The 19697-nt window shown below is 40.8% G+C and overlaps 1 protein-coding gene across 2 annotated transcripts in view; it reads left to right on the top strand.

Moving 5' to 3' along the window:
• The window catches only part of HDGF (heparin binding growth factor), a 126527-nt gene that overhangs the window by 48323 nt on the left and 58507 nt on the right, over window positions 1-19697 (top strand). The window contains exon 4 of one of the 2 annotated variants that reach the window (XM_053705311.1): window positions 8767-8832. The exons of the other annotated variant lie outside the window; for it this stretch is intronic. Coding sequence (XP_053561286.1) covers window positions 8767-8832 — 66 coding nt within the window. The remainder of the gene's footprint in view (window positions 1-8766; window positions 8833-19697) is intronic. 2 annotated transcript variants of the gene reach the window in all.

Below are 19697 nucleotides of genomic sequence, written 5' to 3'. Positions count from 1 at the left end.
AAACGTTTCTCCTGGAGTAAGGTTAGGATCCCTAGGATATTGTCTTTTCTACAAGAAGGTTTAGAAAAGGGTTTATCGGCTAGTTCATTAAAGGGACAGATTTCAGCTCTGTCCATCTTGTTACACAGGCGTCTGTCAGAAAATCCAGACGTCCAGGCCTTTTGTCAAGCTTTAGCTAGGATCAAGCCTGTGTTTAAAGCTGTTGCTCCGCCATGGAGTTTAAACTTAGTTCTTAACGTTTTACAAGGTGTTCCATTTGAACCCCTTCATTCCATTGATATAAAATTGTTATCTTGGAAAGTTCTGTTTTTAATGGCTATTTCCTCGGCTCGAAGAGTCTCTGAGTTATCAGCATTACATTGTGATTCTCCTTATCTGATTTTTCACTCAGATAAGGTAGTTCTGCGTACTAAACCTGGGTTCTTACCTAAGGTAGTTACTAACAGGAATATCAATCAAGAGATTGTTGTTCCATCCTTGTGTCCAAATCCTTCTTCAAAGAAGGAACGTCTTCTACACAATCTGGATGTAGTTCGTGCCCTCAAGTTCTACTTGCAGGCAACTAAAAATTTTCGCCAAACTTCTTCCCTGTTTGTCGTTTATTCTGGACAGAGGAGAGGTCAAAAAGCTTCTGCTACCTCTCTCTCTTTCTGGCTTCGTAGCATAATACGTTTAGCCTATGAGACTGCTGGACAGCAGCCTCCTGAAAGAATTACAGCTCACTCCACTAGAGCTGTGGCTTCCACTTGGGCCTTTAAGAATGAGGCCTCTGTTGAACAGATTTGCAAGGCTGCAACTTGGTCTTCGCTTCATACTTTTTCCAAATTTTACAAATTTGACACTTTTGCTTCTTCGGAGGCTATTTTTGGGAGAAAGGTTCTTCAGGCAGTGGTTCCTTCTGTATAATGAGCCTGCCTATCCCTCCCGTCATCCGTGTACTTTTGCTTTGGTATTGGTATCCCAGAAGTAATGATGACCCGTGGACTGATCGCACATAACAGAAGAAAACATAATTTATGCTTACCTGATAAATTCCTTTCTTCTGTTGTGCGATCAGTCCACGGCCCGCCCTGTTTTTTAAGGCAGGTAAATATCTTTTAAATTATTCTCCAGTCACCACTTCACCCTTGGTTACTCCTTTCTCGTTGATTCTTGGTCGAATGACTGGGACTGACGTAGAGGGGAGGAGCTATATCAGCTCTGCTGGGTGAATCCTCTTGCATTTCCTGTTGGGGAGGAGTTATATCCCAGAAGTAATGATGACCCGTGGACTGATCGCACAACAGAAGAAAGGAATTTATCAGGTAAGCATAAATTATGTTTTTATTGCGTCATTCTTGGCGCGGACTTTTTTGGCGCAAAAATTCTTTTCCGTTTCCGGCGTCATACGTGTCGCCGGAAGTTGCGTCATTTTTTGACGTTATTTTGCGCCAAAAATGTCGGCGTTCCGGATGTGGCGTCATTTTTGGCGCCAAAAGCATTTTAGGCGCCAAATAATGTGGGCGTCTGATTTGGCGCTAAAAAATATGGGCGTCTCTTTTGTCTCCACATTATTTTAGTCTCATTTTTTTCATTGCTTCTGGTTGCTAGAAGCTTGTTCTTTGGCATTTTTTCCCATTCCTGAAACTGTCATTTAAGGAATTTGATCAATTTTGCTTTATATGTTGTTTTTTTGTCTTACATATTGCAAGATGTCTCACGTTGCATCTGAGTCAGAAGATACTACAGGAAAATCGCTGTCTAGTGCTGGAGCTACCAAGCTAAGTGTATCTGCTATAATTTTTGGTATCTGTTTCTCCAGCTGTTGTTTGTATTGCATGTCATGACAAACTTATTAATGCAGATACAATTTCCTTTAGTACTGTTACATTACCTGTTGCTGTTCCGTCAACATCTAATTTTCAGAGTGTTCCTGATAAACATAAGAGATTTTATTTTTTTAAATCCATTAAGAAGGCTATGTCTGTTATTTCTCCTTCTAGTTTACATAAAAGTCTTTTAAAACTTCTCTTTTTTCAGATGAATTTTTAAATGAACATCATCATTCTGATACTGATAAATCTTTGTATTTGTTCAAGATGGAATTTATTCGTTCTTTATTTAAAGAAGTATTAATTGCATTAGAAATAGAGGATTCTGGTCCTCTTGATACTAAATCTAAACGTTTAAATAAGGTTTTTAAATCTCCTGTAGTTATTCCAGAAGTGTTTAATCTCCCTGATGCTATTTCTGAAGTAATTTCCAGGGAATGGAATAATTTGGGTAATTCTTTTACTCCTTCTAAACGTTTAAGCAATTATATCCTGTGCCATCTGACAGATTAGAGTTTTTTTGGGACAAAATCCCTAAGGTTATGGGGCTGTCTCTACTCCTGCTAAATGTACTACTATTCCTACGGCAGATAGTACTTTATTTAAGGGAAATTGAATCCTTTCTAAGAAAAGCTTACTTATGTTCAGGTAATCTTCTTAGACCTGCTATATTTTTAGCGGATGTTGCTGCAGCTTCAACTTTTTGGTTAGGAGCTTTAGCGCAACAAGTAACAGATCATAATTTTATAGCATTATTATTATTCTATAACATGCTAATAATTTTATTGGTGATACCATCTTTTGATATCATTAGAGTTGATGTCAGGTATATGTCTCTAGCTATTTTAGCTAGAAAAGCTTTATGGATTAAACTTGGAATGCTGATATGTCTTCTAAGTCAACTTTGCTTTCCCTTTCTTTCCAGGGTATTAAATTATTATTTCAATTGTTTCTGGAAGGAAGGGAACTTTTTTTACCAAAGGATAAAAAATCTAAGGTAAATTTAGGTCTAATAATCTTTTTTGTTCCTTTCCTCACAACAAGGAACAAAAGCCTGATCCTTCATCCTCAGGAGCGGTATCAGTTTGGAAACTATTTCCAGTTTGGAATATATCCAAGCCTTATAGAAATCTATAGCCAGCTCCTAAGTACCCATGAAGGTGCGGCCCTTATTCCAGCTCAGCTGGTATGGGGCAGATTACGTTTTCTTCAAAGAAATTTGGATCAATTCCGTTCTCAATCTCTGGTTTCAGAACATTGTTTCAGAAAGGTACAGAATTGGCTTCAGTTAAGGCCTCCTGCTAAGAGATTTTTTTCTTTCCCGTGTCCCAGTTAACACAGCAAAGGCTCAGCATTTCTGAAATGTGTTTCAGATCTAGAGTTGGTTGGAGTAATTATGCCAGTTCCAGTTCTGGAACAGGGGCTGGGGTTTTATTTTATCTCTTCATTGTACCAAGAAGGTCAATTCCTTCAGACCAGTTCCGGATCTATCAATATTGAATCGTTATGTAAGGATACCAACATTCAAGATGGTTACTGTAGGACTATCCTGTTTTTTGTTTAGCAAGGGCATTATATGTCTACAATAGATTTACAGGATGTGTATCTGCATATTCCGATTCATCCAGATCACTTTTAGTGTCTGAGATTCTCTTTTTAGACAAGCATTACCAGTTTTTTTGGCTCTACCGTTTGGCCTAGCCTCAGTTCCAAGAATTTTTTTCAAAGGTTCTCGGTGCCCTTCTTTCTGTAATCAGAGAACAGGGTTTTGGTATTTCCTTATTTGGACGATATCTTGGTATTTGCTCAGTCTTCTCATTTTCGAAGAATCTCATACGTATCGACTTGTGTTGTTTCTTCAAGTTCATGGTTGGAGGTTCAATTTACTAATCAGTTCATTGATTCCTCAGACAAGGGTAACCTTTTTAGGTTTCTAGATAGATTCAGTGTCTATGACTCTGTCCTTGTCAGACAAGAGAAGTTTAACATTGATATCAGCTTGTCAAAACCTTCAGTCACAATCATTCCCTTTGGTAGCCTTATGCATGGAAATTTTAGGTCTTAGGACTGCCGCATCAGATGCGATCTCCTTTGCTCGTTTTCACATGCGACCTCTTCAGCTCTGTATGCTGAACCAATGGTGCAGGGATTACTCAAAGATATCTCAATTAATATCTTTAAACCGATTATACGACACTCTCTGACATGGTGGACAGATCACCATCGTTTAGTTCAGGGGGCTTCTTGTTCTTCCGACCTGGACTATAATCTCAACAGATGCAAGTCTTACAGGTTGGGGAGCTGTGTGGGGGTATCTGACGGCACAAGGGGTTTGGGAATCTCAGGAGGTGAGATTTCCGATCAGTATTTTGGAACTCCGTGCAATTTTCAGAGCTTTTCAGTCTTGGCCTCTTCTGAAGAGAGAGTTGTTCATTTGTTTTCAGATAGACAATGTCACAACTGTGGCATACATCAATCATCAAGGAGGGACTCACAGTCCTCTGGTTATGAAAGAAGTATCTCGAATTTTGGTTTGGGCGGAATCCAGCTCCTGTCTAATCTCTGCGGTTCATATCCCAGGTATGGACAATTGGAAAGCGGATTATCTCAGTCGCCAAACGTTGCACCTGGGCGAATGGTCTCTTCACCCAGAGATATTTCCTCAGATTGTTCAAATGTGGGAACTCCCAGAAATAGATCTGATGGCTTCTCATCTAAACAAGAAACTTCCCTGGTATCTGTCCGGATCCCGGGATCCTCGGGCGGAGGCAGTGGATGCATTATTTCTTCCTTACAAGTGTCATCCTGCCTATATCTTTCCGCCTCTAGTTCTTCTTCCAAGGGTATTCTCCAATATTCTAAAGGAATGCTCGTTTGTTCTGCTGGTAGCTCCAGCATGGCCTCACAGGTTTTGGTATGCGGATCTTGTCCGGATGGCCTCTTGCCAACCGTGGACTCTTCCGTTAAGACCAGTCTTTCTGTCTCAAAACCTTAATTTTAAGGTATGGAATTTGAACGCTTGATTCTTGGTCAAAGAGGTTTCTCTGACTCTGTGATTGATACTATGTGACAGGCTCGTAAATCTGTATCTAGAGAGATATATTATAGAGTCTGGAAGACTTATATTTCTTAGTGTCTTTCTCATCTTTTTTCTTAGCATTCTTTTTGAATACCGAGAATTTTACAGTTTCTTCAGGATGGTTTAGATAAAGGTTTGTCCGCAAGTTCCTTGAAAGACAAATCTCTGCTCTTTCTGTTCTTTTTCACAGAAGGTTTGCTAATCTTCCTGATATTTATTGTTTTGTACAACCTTTGGTTCGTATAAAACCTGTCATTAAGTCAATTTCTCCTCCTTGGAGTTTGAATTTGGTTCTGGGGGCTCTTCAAGCTCTTCCTTTTGAACCCATGCATTCTTTGGTCATTATATTACTTTCTTGGAAAGTTTTGTTTCTTTTGGCCATCTCTTCTGCCAGAAGAGTCTCTGAATTATCTACTCTTTTTTTGTGAGTCTCCTTTTCTGATTTTGCATCAGGATAAGGCGATGCTGCGAACTTCTTTTGAATTTTTTACCTAAGGTTGTGAATTCTAACAACATTAGTAGAGAAATTGTGGTTCCTTCATTATGTCCTGATCCTATGAATTCTAAGGAGAAATCATTGCATTCTTTGGATGCTGTTAGAGCTTTGTAATATTATGTTGAAGCTACTAAGTCTTTCCGAAAGACTTCTAGTCTATTTGTCATCTTTTCCGGTTCTAGAAAAGGCCAGAAAGCTTCTGCCATTTCTTTGGCATCTTGGTTGAAATCTTTATTTCATCATGCCTATGTTGAGTCGGGTAACACTCCGCCTCAAAGGATTACAGCTCATTCTACTAGGTCAGTTTCTACTTCCTGGGCGTTTAGGAATGAAGCTTCGGTTGATCAGATTTGCAAAGCAGCAACTTGGTCCTCTTTGCATAATTTTACTAAATTCTACCATTTTGTTGTGTTTTCTTCTTTTGAAGCAGTTTTTGGTAGAAACGTACTTCAGGCAGTGTTTTCAGTTTGAATCTTCTGCTTATGTTTCATTAAAATTTTATTCTGGGTGTGGATTATTTTCAGCAGGAATTGGCTGTCTTTATTTTATCCCTCCCTCTCTAGTGACTCTTGCGTGGAAAGATCCACATCTTGGGTAGTCATTATCCCATACGTCACTAGCTCATGGACTCTTGCTAATTACATGAAAGAAAACATAATTTATGTAAGAACTTACCTGATAAATTCATTTCTTTCATATTAGCAAGAGTCCATGAGGCCCGCCCTTTTTTGTGGTGGTTTTGATTTTTTTGTATAAAGCACAATTATTCCAATTCCTTATTTTATATGCTTTCGCACTTTTTTCTTATCACCCCACTTCTTGGCTATTCGTTAAACTGAATTGTGGGTGTGGTGAGGGGTGTATTTATAGGCATTTTAAGGTTTGGGAAACTTTGCCCCTCCTGGTAGGAATGTATATCCCATACGTCACTAGCTCATGGACTCTTGCTAATATGAAAGAAATGAATTTATCAGGTAAGTTCTTACATAAATTATGTTTTTTAAACAACTTTTCAGTTTACCTCTATTCCCCACGGCAGAACATGCTGTGATCTTAGATGTCATCGCAGAAAATGCAGCATATCTATAGAATGAACCGGACACATGCAGGAATTTTTCACTATTTTGCTTTGCAGCTCTGCTTCAGGCTGTTCTCTTCAAACACTGTGCTCTGGCTGCACTGTCATTTTCCCAAAACAGTGCAACCAGAGTGAAGCACTGTTGGAAGAGAACAGTCAAATATGGAGCAGGACTTGCTCTTGTGGATCTTTACAACCCTGCCCCCTAGTCTTTCCTGGTCTGCAAAGATATGACTCCTGAATGTAAGACATTCTGAGAAATCACATAATTATAAGGTAAAACTGTAGTATTAAAAATGTGCATCTTAGACCAAGAGCAAAGGAAACTAATTTATTCAAAACTTGAAACTTTTTTTTTTTTTCTTCTCTGCAACTAATTTGCAATGAGATTTTCAACTGCTGCAATATATTTATAAAACTTTAAAATGTCTTTATATTCTCCAGTTAATCAACAAATTGCTGTTAAGATGGTGCTTTAGTGTAACTGCCTAATAAACATTTAATATCATTACAAAATTACATGTGGAACATTTTTCACTATAAAAAAATCATCAGATAGTTAAAAAAAAAAAATTCTGCCTCTGGGCTTCTATTATCACATTTGATTTGTTCTCTTGGTATGCTTTGAAGGAGCAGCGATGCACTACTGGTTTCTAACTGAAAACATGGGTGAGCTAATGACAATTGGTATATGCAGCCACCAATCAGCAGCTAGAATCTAGGTTCTTTGCTGCTCCTGAGCTTTCCTAGATAAAACTTTCAGCAAGAATGAGAAGGAAGTAAATTGGAAAGTTGTTTAAAATCATGACATTTCTAATTATGACTTTAATGTCCCTTGACATCAGTGAGTTGGGCATAATGAATGTGTAATGGTTTTACTCACCTAAAACTACTTGCCAAATATTCCTCCTCTGTTGTCTCATATCTGCAATTAAAGTAAGAAAAATTCCCTCAGCCATTTCTCCTTGTATACTTGCTGAATATTACTGTAAAATGCCTTAGTGCTTGATTATTATAAAAACACGATTCTTTACTGCAATATATATAACTGCTGCAGCAGATGTCATAACACATATTTTTTTTAATGGCATTTTCCATGTGTGTTACTGTATTGTTGGTGGCTACTTGTTGGCGGCTGGCGACCAGTTTTTGGACAAAGTTGCCTGTTCAGCTCCCTGACCTGTGTTCTTAGTTTGTAAGCCAACTTCTGGGCTGGCACATGACCCTGTGCGCCACCATCTCCGCCGTCAGGCATAGAGACTACTCTTGGCAGGCGGGCAGACAGAACCTTTAGTGGGTGGGCAAGGCACGATGCCGAGATATGTTAGTCTCCAATCCCAGTTATAACCAAATCTGCTAAACAGCCCATAAGCTAGTAGTAGAGACCTCTAGGCATTGCTACTGCAGAACGATGCTTTGGTGCTACCCAGCCGCTTAATTCTACCTGCTGTGGATCTGGCGATGAATCAGGGCTGGCAGTGCCTCCAAGACTCCGCAGTTGGCATACTTCCTCTTGGCATTGGTTATAACTGGGATTGGAGTCTTTAACATATCTCAGCATCGTGCCTTGCCCACCCACTAAAGGTTCTGTCTGCCCGCCTTTGCATGAGACGCATCACATGCATCCAGTCTGGGAGGAGATAGCTACCCTCCGATTTATCGCCAGATCCACAGCAGGTAGAAATAAGCGGCTGGGTAGCGCTAAAGCATCGTTCTTGTCATTGGCTAATCAGATGGGTTCAGCTGTACAGATTCCTACACCAGTTAAGCAATCACTGTGTACAGTGTTCCAAATGCGGCACAGTGCACTTTAGCCTCTCGGATGGTAAAAATTATTTTTCAGATATAAATTACAGGAAACATGGGCAAAATTCTGAAAGTACATTGCACCCCCCCCCTCCTTGTATCTTAAAAGACCAGTAAATATATTTATTTGCATACTCAACACATGCATAATAAAGACAACACAATAGCACTTAGTCTAAACTTCATATGATTAGTAGATTTTATTTTCTGGCTAATTTTAATGTCTATTTCACTTCCACTGTATCATGTGACAGCCATCAGCCAATCATAAATGCATATATGTATATTCTGTGAGCACATGCTCAGTGGTAGCTGGTGACTCAAAGTGTAAATATAAAAAGACACTGCACATTTAGTTAATGAAAGTTGTTTTGAAATTTTGTTGTGTTTTTTTTTTTTTTTTTTTTTTTTTTTTTTAAACTTGTTTGTGTGCCTTTTTTAAAGGCTTCCTTTTATTCTAATGGAATGTTTTGGATTTATTTTTTTCCGTTTTCAGCCTTCTCGCAAGAAAAGTTCTACCAGAAAGTCTACCGATTCAAAGTCTTCAAAGGATGGAGGAAAGGTGAGCATATAAACAAATAAGTGAGCTTTGCAGCTGAGAGGTTTTTCATATATATCTGAATATAAATAATATATATTTTCCATGTACACACAATTTGATCCAGTCAGTAAAATCCTCGTAGATAGACATTTTTGTGTGGTTTTTAGTGCAAAGGATCTGTCACAATTGCAGTGTTTACAGTTGCGATTGTGACTACACCACCTGTAGACATGTGCATTCTGCTTTCTCCTGGCACCATGTTTCCTTATAAATCTATTCCTCCTTAGGCTTTCAAAAAATGATAGAAGTTCTGCAATGAGCTATTTGCGCCTATGCTTCATATATATCTGATAAACTGTGTTTTGCGCTAACACAAACTTAGAATTAGACAGAACACGCCTTATGTAAAACTGAAATGGAAACTGGTTCCAGTATACACACTTGTATTGTTTGTTGTATATTATAAGTATATATTTAGTGTGTTTGACATGAGGAAGAAGCGCTTCTCCATCTATTATGTACACAAAACATGCAGCTTCAGGTTTAACTTTGTAGACCAGACTAGCCACTGACGATGTTAATGAATTAAAGCTAAATTACTTTAAAGTATACTGCAAACTAAAGCTCAGATTGCCTCCTCCAAAGAAGGTAAATGGTGGGTGGAGTGTGGCTTCTGAAAAAACTGCAGTAAAAAATGTTTGGTTTTAAAAACCTTTAGACTTGGCTGATGTGTTTTTAAAGCAACACAACAGAAATGTCTTGTAATTAATAGGTGTTTACTGGCTCACATCTTAGTACTTTCCATGAACCCTTCTTTAACATCTAAGAATGGGTGAATCTCCTAGGGTGAGCCATTGTATTAATTTAAAAGGCATTCAAATATGTGAGACAATTCCAGGGACCATCTGCTGAAAACATAAATGGTTTATTTGTGCACAATAAGGGGGGCATAAGATGTCCATAGAACACTTTGAAAAAGAAGGTTGTTGGTTTCATGATCTGAAGTCACTCATTATAATTCACAAAATAATGTATACATGCCACCTTCTTTATGGTTTGATAACCTCTATTGAGGTTCCACTAACCTTGTGCATGCTTTGCAATGTAATCTTGTTTACATGTATTTGGTAGAGGTCTTACTCTTGGTAAGGTTTTGTGTATAGTGTTGTTGTATTTTGTTCAGAGATATATATGTATATATATATATATGTGTATGTGTCTGATGCCCTAATCTTAATTTATTGTGCAAAAAAATGTGGGAGGTACATACAGCTGTACTTGCCTACATTATTTCTCCTACATTGGTGTGTCCGGTCCACGGCTTCATCCTTACTTGTGGGATATTCTCATTCCCTACAGGAAGTGGCAAAGAGAGCACACAGCAAAGCTGTCCATATAGTCCCCCCTCTAGCTCTGCCCCCCAGTCATTCTCTTTGCCGCTCTGAACAAGTAGCATCTCCACAGGGGTGGTAAAGAGTATGTGGTGTTAGTTGTAGTTTATTTCTTCTATCAAGAGTTTGTTATTTTAAAATAGTGCCGGCTTGTACTATTTACTCTACAGCAGAAAGTGATGAAGATTTCTGTTGAGAGGAGTATGATTTTAGCACCAGTAACTAAAATCCATTGCTGTTCCCACGCAGGACTGTTGAAACCAGAGAACATCAGTTGGGGGGAACAGTTTGCAGGCTTAACTGCTTCAGGTATGATCAGTCATTTTTTCTAACAAGACCATGTAATGCTAGAAGACTGTCAGAAATTCCCTCTGGGATAGGTAAGCCATTTTTTTCTTAGACTCTGTAATAAAATGATGGCTTATATTTAGGGCTCTGTGCTGGTTGACACTATTGTGGGCTTTAAAATCGATTGCTTTTTAGCATGTTTTTCACTATAAATAAGGTGTTTTTTTCAGACTTTAAAACACTTTTGGGGTTTAATTTCGGCCTGGCACTTATTTGGACACCTAAATCTAGTCAGAAAGGCCCCTTCACTCTGGAATGAAGAGGGAGGAGGCCTCATTTTCAGGCCTCAATTGCACAGTTGTTTTTTGCCTAGGCAGTCCATACAGCTTCATGTGGGATCAGAAAAGGCTCCAGGGAGGCTTATTTCCTACTAAAATAATCCCTAGGAAGGTAATGGGCTACAGTGGAAGCTGTGGCTAGTACTCTAGTGTTTTAACCTGTTAATAACTGTTATTAGCTCCGGTTTGGGCATTAAGGGGTTAATTGGTCTGAAAATTTGTGTGCAATCTTTTCAAAGCATTTAGACTCTGGTGAAAATTTCATAAAAATCGGATGTTTATTTCATGGTTTTTTGATGTTTCAATAATAAAGTGTGCACTTTTATTATTTAAAGAGACAGTAACGTTTTTGTCAAAAATAATTTTTATTGCATTGTAGTTCTGTTTAAGTCTGTCAAACATGTCTGACCTTTCAGATAACCTATGTTCTGTATGTCCAAAGGCCAAGGTGGTTCCCCCATTAAATTTATGTGTGAAGTGTGCCATAGCGTCCAAACAGCTTAAGGACAGTAAAATCACACTTAAAAATATAGCCCAAGATGATTCTTTAGCTGAAGGTAGTGAAGATAGCTTGCTTTCCTCTCCTTCTGTGTCAACACCAGCTATGCCCGCGCAGGCGATGCCCAGTACATCTAGCGCACCAATTGCGATTACTATGCAACAGTTAGCGGCAGTAATGGATAATTCTCTATCAGCATTTTATCCAAACTGCCAGCTTTTCCTAGGAAGCGTGATTGCTCAGTTTTAAACACAGACAATGAGCAAGCAGACGCAGAGGATAATTTATCTGTAGTGCCCTCACATCAATCTGACTTGGTGGTGAGGGAGGGCCTGTCTGAGGGAGAAATTTCCGACAGGAAAAGTTTCTCAGCAGGCAGAGCCTGATACCATAACTTTTAAATTTAAGCTAGAACACCTCCGCGCCCTACTTAAGGAGGTCCTAGTTGCACTTGATGATTGTGATCCTTTGGTGATCCCAGAAAAATTGTGTAAAATGGACAAATTCCTAGAGGTCCCAGTACACACTGATGCGTTTCCGATACCTAAGATGGCGGATATCGTGTCTAAGGAGTGGGAGAAGCCAGGTGTACCTTTTTGTTCCCCCTCCTATATTTTAGAAAATGTTCCCAATTGTTGACCCTAGAAGGGACGCGTGGCAGACGGTCCCCAAGGTAGAGGGGGCAGTTTCAACGCTAGCTAAGCGCACGACTATACCAATAGACAGTTGCGCTTTCAAAGAATAAAAAATTAGAAGGTTTACTTAAGAGAATTTCTCTTGTTAAGTGTATCCAGTCCACGGATCATCCATTACTTATGGGATATTAACTCCTCCCCAACAGGAAGTGCAAGAGGATTCACCCAGCAGAGCTGCTATATAGCTCCTCCCCTAACTGCCATTACCAGTCATTCTCTTGCACCCAACGAATAGATAGGATGTGTGAGAGGACTGTGGTGATTATACTTAGTTTCATACCTTCAATCAAAAGTTTGTTATTTTATAATAGCACCGGAGTGTGTTATTCCTTCTCTGGTAGAATTTGAAGAAGAATCTACCTGAGTTTTTCTATGATTTTAGCCGGAGTAGTTAAGATCATATTGCTGTTTCTCGGCCATCTGAGGAGAGGTAAACTTCAGATCAGGGGACAGCGGGCAGATTAATCTGCAAAGAGGTATGTAGCAGCTTATTATTTTCTGACAATGGAATTGATGAGAAAATTCTGCCATACCGATATAATGTAAACTCAGCCTTAAATGCAGTAGCAGCAACTGGTATCAGGCTGTCATGTATGTATATTTTACACTTCAGTATTCTGGGGAATGGCACTTCACTGGAATTATACTGTATGCATAAAACTTTAGCCTAATTTGCAGGGACTAGCAACAGGCTTTTTAATAAAACTCAATTTATTAATGTTAAACGTTTTTTGCTGGCATGTAAAATCGTTTAATTTTCTGAGGTACTGGGTGAAAAAATGTTTTGGGCACTATTTTTTTCCACTTGGCAGTCGTTTTATTTAATTTATGACAGTTTACTGATCTCTCTCACTGTTATGTGTGAGGGGGAGAGGTGCTTTTGCTACGCATCAGAAGTTTATTGTCTTCCCTGCATGATCCGGTTCAGAACTCAGGGGTCTTCAAAACTTGTTTTGAGTGAGGTAATCACTCACAGCAGAGCTGTGAGATTGTAGTTGACTGTGATAAAAAAACGTTTATTTCTGTATTTTTTTTTTAATTTTTTTCTGCTATGAGGGTTAGTTATCCTTTGCTAATGGGAGCAATCCTTTGCTAAAATTGTGTTTTTTACAAAGATTTGATGCTATAACTTTTCAGTTTATTAATTTTCAACTGTCATAACTTTTTCTGTGCTTCTTATAGGCACAGTACGTTTTCATATTATAGTAAATTACTTGAAAAGTATTTCCAAGTTGCTAGTTTATTTGCTAGTGTGTTAAACATGTCTGATTCAGAGGAAGATATCTGTGCTATATGTGCTAAAGCCAAAGTGGAGCCCAATAGAAATTTATGTACTAACTGTATTGATGCTACTTTAAATAAAAGTCAATCTGTACAAATTGAACATATTTCACCAAACAACGAGGGGAGAGTTATGCCGACTAACTCGCCTCACGTGTCAGTACCTGCATCTCCCGCTCGGGAGGTGCGTGATATTGTAGCGCCGAGTACATCTGGGCGGCCATTACAAATCACATTACAGGATATGGCTACTGTTATGACTGAAGTTTTGGCTAAATTACCAGAACTAAGAGGTAAGCGTGATCACTCTGGGTGAGAACAGAGTGCGCTGATAATATTAGGGCCATGTCAGACACTGCGTCACAATTTGCAGAACATGAGGACGGAGAGCTTCATTCTGCGGGTGACGGTTCTGATCCAAACAAACTGGATTCAGATATTTCAAATTTTAAATTTAAGCTGGAAAACCTCCGTGTATTACTAGGGGAGGTGTTAGCGGCTCTGAATGATTGTAACACAGTTGCAATACCAGAGAAAATGTGTAGGTTGGATAAATATTTTGCGGTACCGGCGAGTACTGACGTTTTTCCTATACCTAAGAGACTTACTGAAATTGTTACTAAGGAGTGGGATAGACCCGGTGTGCCGTTCTCACCCCCTCCGATATTTAGAAAGATGTTTCCAATAGACGCCACCACACGGGACTTATGGCAAACGGTCCCTAAGGTGGAGGGAGCAGTTTCTACTTTAGCTAAGCGTACCACTATCCCGGTGGAGGATAGCTGTGCCTTTTCAGATCCAATGGATAAAAAGTTAGAGGGTTACCTTAAGAAAATGTTTGTTCAACAAGGTTTTATATTGCAACCTCTTGCATGCATTGCGCCTGTCACGGCTGCAGCAGCATTTTGGTTTGAGTCTCTGGAAGAGACACTTGAATCAGCTCCATTAGATGAGATTACACACAAGCTTAAAGCCCTTAAGTTAGCTAACTCATTTATTTCAGATGCCGTAGTACATTTAACTAAACTTACGGCTAAGAATTCCGGATTCGCCATTCAGGCACGCAGAGCACTGTGGCTAAAATCCTGGTCAGCTGACGTTACTTCTAAATCTAAATTGCTTAATATACCTTTCAAAGGGCAGACCTTATTCGGGCCCGGGTTGAAAGAAATTATCGCTGACATTACAGGAGGTAAAGGCCATGCCCTGCCTCAAGACAGAGCCAAACCTAAGGCTAGACAGTCTAATTTTCGTTCCTTTCGTAATTTCAAAGCAGGAGCAGCATCAACTTCCTCTGCACCAAAACAGGAAGGAGCTGTTGCTCGCTACAGACAAGGCTGGAGACCTAACCAGTCCTGGAACAAGGGCAAGCAGGCCAGGAAACCTGCTGCTGCCCCTAAGACAGCATGTATCGAGGGCCCCCGATCCGGGAACGGATCTAGTGGGGGGCAGACTTTCTCTCTTCGCCCAGGCTTGGGCAAGAGATGTCCAGGATCCCTGGGCGTTAGAGATCATATCTCAGGGATACCTTCTAGACTTCAAATTCTCTCCCCCAAGAGGGAGATTTCATCTGTCAAGGTTGTCAACAAACCAAATAAAGAAAGAGGCGTTTCTACGCTGCATACAAGATCTTTTATTAATGGGAGTGATCCATCCGGTTCCGCAGTCGGAACAAGGACAAGGGTTTTACTCAAATCTGTTTGTGGTTCCCAAAAAAGAGGGAACTTTCAGGCCAATCTTGGATTTAAAGATCCTAAACAAATTCCTAAGAGTTCCATCGTTCAAAATGGAAACTATTCGGACAATTTTACCCATGATCCAAAATGGTCAGTACATGACCACAGTGGATTTAAAGGATGCTTACCTTCACATACCGATTCACAAAGATCATTACCGGTATCTAAGGTTTGCCTTTCTAGACAGGCATTACCAGTTTGTAGCTCTTCCATTCGGATTGGCTACGGCTCCGAGAATCTTCACAAAGGTTCTGGGTGCTCTTCTGGTGGTACTAAGACCGCGAGGAATTGCGGTAGCTCCGTACCTAGACGACATTCTGATACAAGCTTCAAGCTTTCAAACTGCCAAGTCTCATACAGAGTTAGTACTGGCATTTCTAAGGTCGCATGGATGGAAGGTGAACGAAAAGAAGAGTTCTCTCTTTCCACTCACAAGAGTTCCCTTCTTGGGGACTCTTATAGATTCTGTAGAAATGAAGATTTACCTGACAGAAGACAGGTTAACAAAGCTTCAAAATGCATGCCGTGTCCTTCATTCCATTCAACACCCGTCAGTAGCTCAATGCATGGAGGTGATCGGCTTAATGGTAGCAGCAATGGACATAGTACCCTTTGCACGCCTACATCTCAGACCGCTGCAATTGTGCATGCTAAGTCAGTGGAATGGGGATTACTCAGACTTGTCCCCTACTCTGAATCTGGATCAAGAGACCAGAAATTCTCTTCTATGGTGGCTTTCTCGCCACATCTGTCCAGGGTGATGCCATTCAGCAGGCCGGACTGGACAATTGTAACAGACGCCAGCCTACTAGGTTGGGGCGCTGTCTGGAATTCTCTGAAGGCTCAGGGACAATGGAATCAGGAGGAGAGTCTCCTACCAATAAACATTCTGGAATTGAGAGCAGTTCTCAATGCCCTTCTGGCTTGGCCCCAGTTAACAACTCGGGGGTTAATCAGGTTTGTCGGACAACATCACGACTGTAGCTTACATCAACCATCAGGGAGGGACAAGAAGCTCCCTAGCAATGATGGAAGTATCAAAGATAATTCGCTGGGCAGAGTCTCACTCTTGCCACCTGTCAGCAATCCACATCCCGGGAGTGGAGAACTGGGAGGCGGATTTCTTAAGTCGTCAGACTTTTCATCCGGGGGAGTGGGAACTTCATCCGGAGGTCTTTGCCCAAATACTTCGACGTTGGGGCAAACCAGAGATAGATCTCATGGCATCTCGACAGAACGCCAAGCTTCCTCGTTACGGGTCCAGATCCAGGGATCCGGGAGCGGTTCTGATAGATGCTTTGACAGCACCTTGGACCTTCGGGATGGCTTATGTGTTTCCACCCTTCCCGATGCTTCCTCGATTGATTGCCAGAATCAAACAGGAGAGAGCATCAGTGATTCTAATAGCACCTGCATGGCCACGCAGGACTTGGTATGCAGATCTAGTGGACATGTCATCCTGTCCACCTTGGTCGCTACCTCTGAAACAGGACCTTCTGATCCAGGGTCCCTTCAAACATCAAAATCTAATTTCTCTGAAGCTGACTGCTTGGAAATTGAACGCTTGATTTTATCAAAACGTGGTTTTTCTGAGTCAGTTATTGATACCTTAATACAGGCTAGGAAGCCTGTTACCAGAAAGATTTACCATAAGATATGGCGCAAATACTTATATTGGTGCGAATCCAAGAGTTACTCATGGAGTAAGGTTAGGATTCCGAGGATATTGTCTTTTCTACAAGAAGGTTTAGAAAAGGGTTTATCCGCTAGTTCCTTAAAGGGACAGATTTCAACTCTGTCCATTCTTTTACACAAACGTCTGTCAGAAGTTCCGGACGTTCAAGCTTTTTGTCAGGCTTTAGCTAGGATCAAGCCTGTGTTTAAAACTGTTGCTCCACCATGGAGTTTGAACTTAGTTCTTAATGTTTTACAGGGGGTTCCGTTTGAACCCCTTCATTCCATTGATATCAAGTTGTTATCTTGGAAAGTTCTGTTTTTAATGGCGATTTCCTCGGCTCGAAGAGTCTCTGAGTTATCTGCCTTACATTGTGATTCTCCTTATCTGATTTTTCATTCAGACAAGGTAGTTCTGCGTACTAAACCTGGGTTCCTACCTAAGGTGGTCACTAACAGGAATATCAATCAAGAGATTGTGGTTCCATCTTTGTGTCCTAATCCTTCTTCGAAAAAGGAACGTCTGCTACACAATCTAGATGTAGTCCGTGCCCTGAAATTTTATCTACAGGCAACTAAGGATTTTCGACAAACGTCTTCCCTGTTTGTCGTTTATTCTGGTCAGAGGAGAGGTCAAAAAGCTTCGGCTACCTCTCTCTCCTTTTGGCTTCGTAGCATAATACGGTTAGCCTATGAGACTGCTGGACAGCAGCCTCCTGAAAGAATTACAGCACATTCTACTAGAGCTGTGGCTTCCACTTGGGCCTTTAAGAATGAGGCTTCTGTTGAACAGATTTGCAAGGCTGCAACTTGGTCTTCTCTTCATACTTTTTCCAAATTTTACAAATTTGACACTTTTGCTTCTTCGGAGGCTGTTTTTGGGAGAAAGGTTCTTCAGGCAGTGGTTCCTTCCGTATAAAGAGCCTGCCTGTCCCTCCCGTCATCCGTGTACTTTAGCTTTGGTATTGGTATCCCATAAGTAATGGATGATCCGTGGACTGGATACACTTAACAAGAGAAAACATAATTTATGCTTACCTGATAAATTTATTTCTCTTGTAGTGTATCCAGTCCACGGCCCGCCCTGTCACTTTAAGGCAGGTAATTTTTCCATTAAACTACTGTCACCACTGCACCCTATGGTTTTCCTTTCTCTGCATGTTTTCGGTCGAATGACTGGTAATGGCAGTTAGGGGAGGAGCTATATAGCAGCTCTGCTGGGTGAATCCTCTTGCACTTCCTGTTGGGGAGGAGTTAATATCCCATAAGTAATGGATGATCCGTGGACTGGATACACTACAAGAGAAATAAATTTATCAGGTAAGCATAAATTATGTTTTTTGTTCTACAAGGTTTCCTTCTTCGACCAATTTCCTGCATTATTCCTGTAACTACTGCAGCAGCTTTTTAGTTTGAGGAACTGGAAAACTCGCTCCAGAAGGAGACTTCTTATGTCGAAGTCATGGATAGAATTCACACCCTAAAGCTGGCTAATACTTTCATCACAGATGCCGCTTTGCAAGTAGGTAAACTAGCAGCGAAAAATTCTGGTTTTGCCATCGTGGCGCGCAGAGTGCTTTGGCTAAAATCATGGTCGGCTGATGGGTCGTCCAAAACAAAATTGCTTAATATTCCTTTCAAGGGTAAGACCCTATTCGGGCCAGAGTTGAAAGATTATTTCAGATATCACTGGGAAAGGGCCATGCCCTTCCACAAGGTAGAGCCTTCAAGGCTAAAAACAAGACCAATTTTCGTTCCTTTCGCAACTTCAGGAACGGACCTGCTTCAACCTCTACAGCTACTAAGCAAGAGGGTAACACTTACCAGCCCAAGCCAACATGGAAACCTTTGCAGGGCTGGAACAAGGGTAAACAGGCCAAGAAGCCTGCTGCTGCTACCAAGACAGCATGAAAGGGTAGCCCCGATCCGGGACCGGATCTAGTAGGGGGCAGACTTTCTCTCTTTGCTCAGGCTTGGGCAAGAGATGTTCCGGACCCCTTGGCACTAGAAATTGTCTCTCGGGGTACCTTCTAGAGTTCAAAGACCTTTCCCCAAGGGGAAGGTTCCTCATGTCTCACTTATCTTTAGACAGATAAGGAAACAGGCATTCTTACTTTTTACTCAAACCTGTTTGTAGTTCCCAAAAAGGAGGGAACGTTCAGGCCAATTCTGGATTTAAAGATCCTAAACAAATTCCTCAAAGTTCCATCATTCAAAATGGAAACAATTCGAACAATTTTACCAATGATCCAGGAGGATCAATACACGACTACCGTGGACCTACAGGATGCATACCTGCATATTCCTATCCACAAAAATCACCATCAGTTCTTAAGGTTCGCCTTTCTGGACAAGCATTACCAGTTCGTGGCTTTTCCTTTTGGGTTAGCCACCGCTCCCAGAATTTTCATAAAGGTGCTAGGGTCCCTTCTAGCGGTACTAAGACCGCGGGGCATTGCAGTAGCACCTTACCTGGACGACATCTTAATACAGGCGTCGTCTCTTCCCAGAGCCAAGGCTCATACAGATATTGTTCTTGCCTTCCTAAGGTCTCACGGGTGGAAGGTGAACGTAGAAAAAAGTTCTCTGTCCCCGGTCACAAGGGTTCCTTTCCTGGGAACAATAATAGACTCGGTAGAAATGAAAATCTTTCTGACGGAGGTCAGGAAGTCAAAACTTTCAAATGCTTGTCGAGTTCTTCACGCCATTCCTCAGCCGTCTGTGGCTCAGTGCATGGAGGTAATCGGTCTAATGGTTGCGGCAATGGACATAGTCCCGTTTGCCAGAATTCATCTAAGACCACTGCAATTGTGCATGCTCAGGCAGTGGAATGGGGATTATGCAGATTTGTCTCCCCAGATACAAATGGACCAGAAAACCAGAGAATCGATCCTCTTTTGGTTGTCTCGGGATCACCTGTCTCAGGGAATGAGTTTCCGCAGACCAGAGTAAATCATTGTCACGACCGACTCCAGTCTCTTAGG

The sequence above is a fragment of the Bombina bombina genome, chromosome 1 (genome assembly GCF_027579735.1).
Source record: "Bombina bombina isolate aBomBom1 chromosome 1, aBomBom1.pri, whole genome shotgun sequence".
NCBI classification, from domain to species: Eukaryota; Metazoa; Chordata; class Amphibia; order Anura; family Bombinatoridae; genus Bombina; species Bombina bombina.
This window is presented reverse-complemented; position numbering and strand designations above follow the sequence as displayed.